The sequence below is a fragment of the Papaver somniferum genome, chromosome 10, assembly GCF_003573695.1.
Source record: "Papaver somniferum cultivar HN1 chromosome 10, ASM357369v1, whole genome shotgun sequence".
NCBI classification, from domain to species: Eukaryota; Viridiplantae; Streptophyta; class Magnoliopsida; order Ranunculales; family Papaveraceae; genus Papaver; species Papaver somniferum.
The window spans coordinates 165,484,508-165,492,408 of record NC_039367.1 but is presented as its reverse complement, the minus strand read 5'-3'; the positions used below and the strand labels follow the sequence as shown (position 1 = coordinate 165,492,408).

Here is a 7,901-nt window from a genome sequence, read left to right as displayed (position 1 = left end):
TATGTGGTATACATGTACATATGTCAACGGCTTTTATGGTATTAACTTCATTAAACCGTTAACTTTTTTTTTGCTTAAAATTAATTAGCCCAATTTGTTTTTTTCGAGGTTAAAGTATAAAGTACATCATCTTAATAGTAAAAGTAATAAAGATAGAAGGAACAGGATCATAATAGTGAAAATTATGTTTTTTAGAGGCATAACTAATTACTAGATGTGAAAATTATAATTATCACTTGTGAAAATTAGAATTTTCACAACTTCGCCTACATAATTATAAGTGAAAAATTGGAATTTTCACCAATTGTTTCTGACCATTATGACCATGTAAACTAGAATTTTCACCATCGTGCCATTGAAAATTAGAATTTTCCTAATTTTTCCAAGGTGATAATTAAGTTTTTTTCTTTTCATAAATTTCTCATGGTGATAAAGTAGAATTTTCACCATCGAGCCCATGAAAATTAAAACTTTCCTTATTTTCCAAGCTAGTTTTTTTCTTTTCAAAAGTTTTTCACGGTGATAATTTAATTTTTTTTTTTTTGAAGGAATTTTAGGTTTTGGAGGAGACTAATAAACAGACGAGATAAATAAAAGTTATTTTAAGAAAGTTAAAAAAGAGTTATTTTAGGGAGTTAGTTCAGGAAAGTTAAAAAAGAGTTATTTTAGGGAGCTATTTTAGGAATTTAAGATTAATACTAACTCTTTTTAACGTTTTTTTTTCTTTTGTTGTTGTTTTATTTTTTGATGAAATTACTAAAGGGTATTATTCTACCTAAATCATTTTATGGGTTTCTTATATATAGAATTTTAATGATGGGTTTTTAATATAGAAAAAAACCAAATTGGGCTAGAAAAAAAATTCCCATATTTTTATTTGTCGTGCCAATTAGTTGGCACCAATGGTATTGGACTGGACTTATATAGTTTTGGCCCACGGTAAGTGTTCCTTTGTATTGATTTATTTCTGTGTGTCAAAAGGGAAACAATAAGAAAGAATGTTACCGGAAAGCTTACCCAACAAAAACGGTTTGTTAACTATTATCTTATCCCAGGAGGAAACTAATTAATATCCTAGAAGGAATACATAATTGCAAGGGTATGTGACTGTGTAAATACGAACCTCAGAGGCTCAGTAGATGTGATTAATTGTGAGAGCTTGGGAGATCAGTATGTGAGTTTTTTTTTTTTTTTTTTTTTTTTTTTTTTTTTTTTTTTTTTTTTTTTTTTTTTTTTTTTTTTTTTTTTTTTGGGTTCATTCAGTTAAATCACCAAAAGAGAAAGAAAGCATGAAGGAATTACAAGCACCAATTGGTTATCGTTTCAAGCCAAGCGATGAAGTGATCATAAAACACTATTTGATTCCGAAGATCGAAGGTAAACCTCTTCAAGTAAACATATTTATGAGACTGGGGAAATTTATGGGAAAGAATCACAGGACTTGGAAAATACGTTCCAACAGGGTAAAGAATGGTATAAACAATTTCCGTCTTATGATGAAAATTCCGATGATTCGTTGTATTTCTTTACAAAGTTGACGAGAAAGTGGGACAACGGTAGTCGGATAAGTAGAACCGCCGGAGATGGAACGTGGACAGCCAACAATGCAGGTACAACATCATAACTTTTGACAACAATTTGAAATCTTTATTCTTGATAATAAATTTTATTCTTTTTGGTATTGATTCTTTGGTCATAATTTTGTGCATGCATGCATGCAAAATTAAATTATATAATTCTTGTTTAATTTATACTAATCAAAATTTGGAAATTTGGTGTTACAGGTAGACCAATCTATGCAGACTTATCATATACTGTAAAATATAGGACTTATTCATTCACTGATAATGCTGTTACGGATCACAAAAGGAAGAAGGAAACACTAACGTCCGATGGAAATACCGTTACTGGAATATGGACGAGTATTCAATCCTAAAAGGTGAACAAATGTTAGATTATCCGATTGTTAAGATCAGAAGGAAAAGAAGCAATAACGGAGGATCAACATCGTCATCATCAAAGCAAGCGTCCTCATCATCAAAGAAAGTAAAGTCATGTAATTATGAGGTTATCAATGAATCTGTAGCTTGTCAAGATGGTTTCAAAGTTCCTAACACGGCAATTGAAGGCCAACATTATGCAAGTACTAGTTATCATCCCGCGTTGGACAATGGTGCGGGGTTCCAATACTGCCAGAATTCAAGTATTTCCTTCGGTAATGTAGTACCAGCTGCTGAATATAATCATCTGCAGTATCAACCATATGCATCCCCATCCACAACAAAATCAAGTAATAACACTGGTCATCCAGGATTTTGGTTGAATAACTACGTATTTAATGAACAAGCCGCAGCATTCCAAGGTTTTTCTTCTACATTAGTACTCCAAGATGACGTATTAGCAACTCAGCAGCAACTGCAGTCATGGGGTGATCCTTTGTACAAAATTTTCCCAAATTATCAAGGTCCACCATTTGTTTTTGATACTTCTTATCAGTATCCGTTGCCATCAGGTTGCCAACATGAGACAGAAAACAATTTGGATTTATCCGCTAACTCACTCAAGGCAGCTGTTGAACCAGTGGCAGCTGATGATTCCGTAGCCGTTGGAGGGGATAATGCTGCTGCTCAAGATCATAATCAAGAGGGTACTAGTAGTAATGACACATTAATGACCAATTTAGAGGTTGAAGCTGTGCAGCCACAAAATAATTTGTGGGGTATTTCTGACGAAGAACTTATGTCTGATTTAATAAATGGTTCCAAAGAAAACTTGATGAAGCTTGAAGACATATTTTTTCCTGATCTTCGAGGATTGTTTTGAATTTTGGGAAATAATATTGGATGTAGTTCTGATTGAATTGAATGAAGATATATTAATGTAAGGTAATTAAGTACTTAAGCAGACAAATTTTTACTGCAATTATGAGTGTAAAGCATGGTATTATGAGCATCAAGAATTCATTATAGGTTCAGTCTTGTTCAATGTTTGCATAGATATATATATGAATTGATTAGTGTAGAGATTTTCAAATGTTAAAAATAATTGGTACGTAAAATAACAAGAAAAAATATGAAATTTATAGCTAGAATATTTGATACATCAATGAAAAAGAGAAAGCTTCTATTTGTTATTCTTCAAATTAGCTTTTTGCCAAGTAAAAATACCAGTTCCATAAGTAGACCGGACTATGTCAATGAATAATGGAAACTGTAAAAATCCAAATAAAGCAACAGGTACAGTCGCCAGCAAAGTCACGGGGATTGAAACCCAAGTAACTCTATTTTGCAGAACAATAACAAGAGTCGCTCCAAAAGCAGCCATCATAGCTGCTATAGAAATGAAAAGGGACGCGAGACCTATAATCAACTTTTTTGGTAAGGATTTTAAGAAATCTTGTTCGGCGTAACGTGCTGTTAAAATTGCAAAGAACATCAATATGGATGTGCATGATGCGAAGAGAGAAATTGCATCTGATACGATAAAGATGGTGAATGCTGTTGTCTTCAAGAAAAAAGGGGTTCCTGTACTTTCAACATTTCCACCGGGTACTGTAAAGGCCGCTGCAAACATTACTGTGGCAATAAGAGCTGAAACAAGCATACATGCATTTGCTGTTTCTTTCATCCATGCTTCTCCATCTTTCTTCAAGGCTTTATGTTCTTTTGTAAACAATTGTGCAGGTGTTATACCGTCTTTGTTAACAAACTCTTTAAATTTTGATTGCACAATCTTTTCAACCTCCTGCTATTTAGAATGATTGAGAGGGAAATAAGTGCAAGAGAACTTTATAGGAATTTTCATCGAACACACAAATACATTGTTTGGAACGCGAAAGTACACAAGTGCAGTAACAACCTGAAACCATTGAAGCGCCCTTTGCATTTGGAGAGCTGCACCAGATATTTTATCTAATTGAGAGGGCGATGGCAAAACTCCAGCAAAATGTAACAAGTTGTTTTGGTCATCATCCAAAGCAGTTGCTCTAGAATCTCTTTGGCCCATTGAAGATATGAAATTGAAGATATTTACTTGGCGAGACATAACAGCTTGGTGATACAAGGTCCTTTTGCTTGAAGATATGGAATAGACCAAACAAGGATTTGCATCAAGAAGCTCCATGAAAACTTCGATATTCCCATTAGTTGCGGTTAGATGGATTGCGTCATCTATTTTTCCATCTTTGAGTTCTTCAACAGCCAGGAGGCCTATAGCTGAGCACACAACTTTCAGTAGTATAAGGACTTCAGCATGTTTTATCTTTTTCTTTTGTATGTCCTTTACACCTGGAACTACAAATAAACCTGTAAAGAAAATCATGATTAAAGGAGGCAGTAACTATTAGTAGCGACCAACTCGAACACCCTACTGATCCTTTTCAAAAGAAGGATATTAACAAAGAAAAACGATGCCATAACAAATTCAGATTTTGACGCATAAAGGAAAAACAGATAGCATAAAAGAGGGGTCACTAACATGATGAGTATAAGTGTTGCATCCAGGATCCAAATCGACTTCCACTTGATTTGCTCAAAAAAATGATTTCTTCAGAAATGCGTCTGCTGCGGGACCGTATTGGGGACCGTACATTGGGTAAGGGGATCATTATTCCGGGGGACGATTTGACATCAGTGCATAATTCTCCAGAAGTACTTTCGGGGGACCGTATTCTGGGGGTCGATATTCCGGGGAAGGAATTTGCAATAGCAGTGATTAAATCTTCAGAAAAACCAGGCTGAACACCTGTAGAGGTTAAATTGAAAAATGTACTTAGAACATGACATGGTTGAGCTGCGATATATGAGGTCATACACCTGTTTTTTTTTATCTCAGGTGCTAGTTGGACTCGAGATCAACTGCCCGTTGATAGCTCTATAAACTAAAAGGGAAAATTTATAATAAAAGGAGGTCACTAACATGATGAATATAACCATTTTTGCCAAAACCCAAATCGGCTTCCACTTGGAAATGCAGAAGACTTCCGAGCCAATTCAGCAATAGCAGTCTTTCCGAACAAATCTTCAGAAATAGCTAAGTTTGGGTAAAGTTCTAGCGCATCCAAAGCAATATCTGTAAATGTTAATTGCGCTAATTATGCAACCATATTGAAGAAGATATAATTTGTAACACTAATGAATAGCTGTAGAAGTTTCTGCCTTGTTAGATCCGGATCCATTACCATACATCTCTGCGGTGATTGCACCAGTAAGAAAAGTAGCGCCATTTTTACTAGTGTCTGGATCTAGCTCCTCCTCGGGTGTCACCGAGTACAAATAACGTACCATATCCTCTTTCCCGTTGAGTACAGCGGCCACAAGTGGGATTCGCCCATATTGGTTTATAATTCGTAAAACACCATTGTTCTTTTCAACAACGAGCTTAGCAATTTCTGTGATTCCAAGTGATGCTGCAAATGAAATGGCAGGATTACCTGGATTGCTCTTTGCTTCTAATGCTTCAGGAGGCAGCAACTTCAGTAGCTCTTTCACAGTATTAAGTTTAGCAGACAGAATAGCTACGTGTAGAGCTGTCTCTCCAGCATGTGTAATTTTTGCAGTCAATGCTCCGGGATCGTCCTCTATAGTTTCTTTTGCAGTTTCCCAATCACCTTTAATAAGAGCTTTGTAAAATGGTCTAAACCGTATATATTCAGGCTCACCGGAGAAAGAATCTATTTCACAATATTCCGATGAATTAGTGTCACCTAAACAAATTCAATTCTAGCTGATGAGGATTTACTATTTGAAAGCTAACCTTCTGTTTCTGGCAATGCATCAGGTCTATCGTCATCACCGTGTTGTATTTCCTTGGACTCACCCTTTTCTTCAGCACTGCTGGACGCTGGGGATTGCAACGATGCTAATTGATCCCAAGCCGTTTTAGCAGAAGTAATACCTTGGAGATGAAGAACCATTTCTGGTCTGCATGATGTCTTTACGGCGTTAAGAGCCATTTCATTTTTCATGACCCAAGTATGGTATTTCTGATCAGCTGCATCTGGTTCAGACTCGGTTCCATTGATAATATCCCATAGATTTAGATTTGACAAGAAGTTCTGCATGTAGACTTTCCAATTTTGATAATTGGATGAAGTAAGAGATTGATCGCCATTTACAGCTTCCGTTACATTTGTTTCTGCCATATATCTTCTTGTTCTTGATCGATCAATATTCTAGAGGAACCCTTCTCCTTAGTCCTTCCTAATAGAGGTGAGAACTATTAGATTAGTAATGCTGCAATATGCAACTTCCAAGGGCAATTTTGCCAAAAAAATAAATAAAAATAAATTAAATACTATTTTTCCCCAAAAGTATCAATGATAGCTAACATTATCACTGACTGATTGAACTGTATCTGTATCCATAGCTGGCTCTCAACTTTATTTCATCTTTGTTTCCATGAATTGTGAATTTCACTTGGTTGTTTTTATCTTACAGCTATGCACTAAAGCTTCTGTTGTCAACATCAGTGGTCTGCAGCAATGTCCCACCCACACCTTTTGATCGGTTGGCTCTTCAACAATTGGTACGGTATCAATTGGCTCTTCTTTAGTGGTGCAACTTTATTCTATTCTAAGAATTCAAATTTTTTCTTTTCTTTTTATGATAAATCTCATAGATTTCTTGCATGATAAAATAGAGACTAAAAGGTACTAACAAAGACTAATCCGTGAAGAGAAATATTTAAAGAATGGTTTCGGAATTATAATCCAACCATTTTGATAAGGTTTTTTCTTTTTAGAAAAGAGTCATACTCATAAACTATGAGAGCAATATGCCCAAAATCTTGAATCTTGATCGTCATACTTGAACTTCCATCCAATAACTCCATTGAAACCACAACGAAACGCATGTGAGCGCATAGAGAATCTCCATAAAGGAGAAGACATAAACAAAAAGTAAAAAATACCCACGAGAACACCGTAAAATCTCCTAAAAACAATGGAGATTGACTCAAAATCTAAAACAAATCTAACTTAAACTACTAGTTATCTAAGAATACAAGAAATATTAAAAAAAATTGCTCAGATCTAACCCAAAATGGACCAGATCTGAGCAGTAAGTTTTAATGGTGGTGGGAGGTTTTTTGGATTTTGAGGAAGAGCTAGATAGGAGAAGAAGAGAGAGCAAAAGAATTGTAGGGAATTTTAATTCCGAATCTTCAAATTGGACCTTTCATCTACAATAAAACTTCTTTAAACTGAAAACTTGAGAACCCTAAATTTTATCATTTTAGACAAATTTCTTAATTTAAGTAACAAGTTAAGACTGTGCAAGTCTGGTTGGAAACTTGAAATCTGAAAATGCTACTCCTCTTTGTTCTATTTTAGATGAGGTTTAGGGATTTATTCTAGTTTCGTAATATTTGGAGGTTTTCATAATTTTCCATAAAACTTCCAACAACACCTTTATGTTTATAAAGTTTTCTGTTTTAGAGCACTTAAAATATCTAAAATCAATGGGTCACATTAGTCTCTTAAAAGAACAGTCTTCCGTATTTAGTTTATAAATTATCATCAAGAAATATCTGTTACTCTTTATTAGAGTTTCGACAAGGAAAACAGAGAAAAATCGATTAAAGATGATTGAGAATAGAAGAGTAAGTGTACGTGTGTGTGGCCCTTCGTTAGATAATAATTGAAAGTGCAGAAAATGCTCGTTGGGAAAGTAATGTTTCCAACTCCAAGTATCCGTTATAAGCTTCTAACATGAAGAAAAAAAAATAATTGTTGGATGATCTTAGCTTTTGCGAAAGACCCTCCCCCAGCAGGGCAAATGATAATTAAGGTGCTTAGTTCCATGCTTAGAAAACGAGTACTCCAAAGTCGGCCAAAAAATAATTAAGGTGCTTAGAGCGACTGCAATGGTATGACTAAACTCAAAGATCAAAGACCAAAAAAA

The 7,901-nt window shown here is 34.9% G+C and overlaps 2 protein-coding genes across 4 annotated transcripts; one reads left to right on the top strand and one right to left on the bottom strand.

Annotated features, from left to right (window-relative positions):
• The first annotated feature begins 902 nt into the window (after window positions 1-902).
• On the top strand, window positions 903-1,936 carry LOC113316810 (NAC domain-containing protein 48-like). Its single transcript, XM_026564960.1, has 4 exons — window positions 903-939; window positions 1,264-1,391; window positions 1,463-1,610; window positions 1,785-1,936. Exons 1-4 carry the CDS (start codon window positions 903-905, stop codon window positions 1,934-1,936), a joined length of 465 nt encoding a protein of 154 aa, XP_026420745.1.
• Window positions 1,937-3,108: 1,172 nt separating this feature from the next.
• Window positions 3,109-6,369, bottom strand: LOC113319731 (ankyrin repeat-containing protein NPR4-like). 3 transcript variants are annotated; one of them, XM_026567976.1, is made up of 7 exons: window positions 6,329-6,348; window positions 5,755-6,200; window positions 5,180-5,671; window positions 4,918-5,070; window positions 4,477-4,743; window positions 3,859-4,304; window positions 3,109-3,747 (listed from the first exon to the last, which is right to left on the bottom strand). In XM_026567976.1, the coding sequence occupies exons 2-7, from the start codon at window positions 6,140-6,142 to the stop codon at window positions 3,124-3,126; spliced, it is 2,370 nt and encodes a 789-aa protein (XP_026423761.1). In that variant the 5' UTR covers window positions 6,143-6,200; window positions 6,329-6,348; the 3' UTR covers window positions 3,109-3,123. The 3 variants fall into 3 exon arrangements, with proteins under 3 accessions (XP_026423761.1, XP_026423763.1, XP_026423762.1); XM_026567978.1 differs by having other exon boundaries at window positions 5,432-5,671; window positions 5,755-6,369; XM_026567977.1 differs by having other exon boundaries at window positions 3,109-3,744; window positions 5,755-6,368.
• Between the last annotated feature and the right edge of the window lie 1,532 nt (window positions 6,370-7,901).

Excerpts from the sequence above, each read along its gene's own strand:
- LOC113319731 (XM_026567976.1), bottom strand. The coding sequence starts at position 6,142 with ATGGCAGAAACAAATGTAACGGAAGCTGTAAATGGCGATCAATCTCTT. Across the intron at positions 5,672-5,754 it reads TGCATTGCCAGAAACAGAAG|ATTCTTTCTCCGGTGAGCCT; the intron begins GTTAGCTTTCAA and ends ATTGTGAAATAG. Across the intron at positions 5,071-5,179 it reads AATCACCGCAGAGATGTATG|ATATTGCTTTGGATGCGCTA; the intron begins GTAATGGATCCG and ends TAACATTTACAG.
- LOC113316810 (XM_026564960.1), top strand. The coding sequence starts at position 903 with ATGGTATTGGACTGGACTTATATAGTTTTGGCCCACG. Across the intron at positions 940-1,263 it reads TTATATAGTTTTGGCCCACG|TTAAATCACCAAAAGAGAAA; the intron begins GTAAGTGTTCCT and ends GGGTTCATTCAG. Across the intron at positions 1,392-1,462 it reads TCGAAGGTAAACCTCTTCAA|GGTAAAGAATGGTATAAACA; the intron begins GTAAACATATTT and ends ACGTTCCAACAG.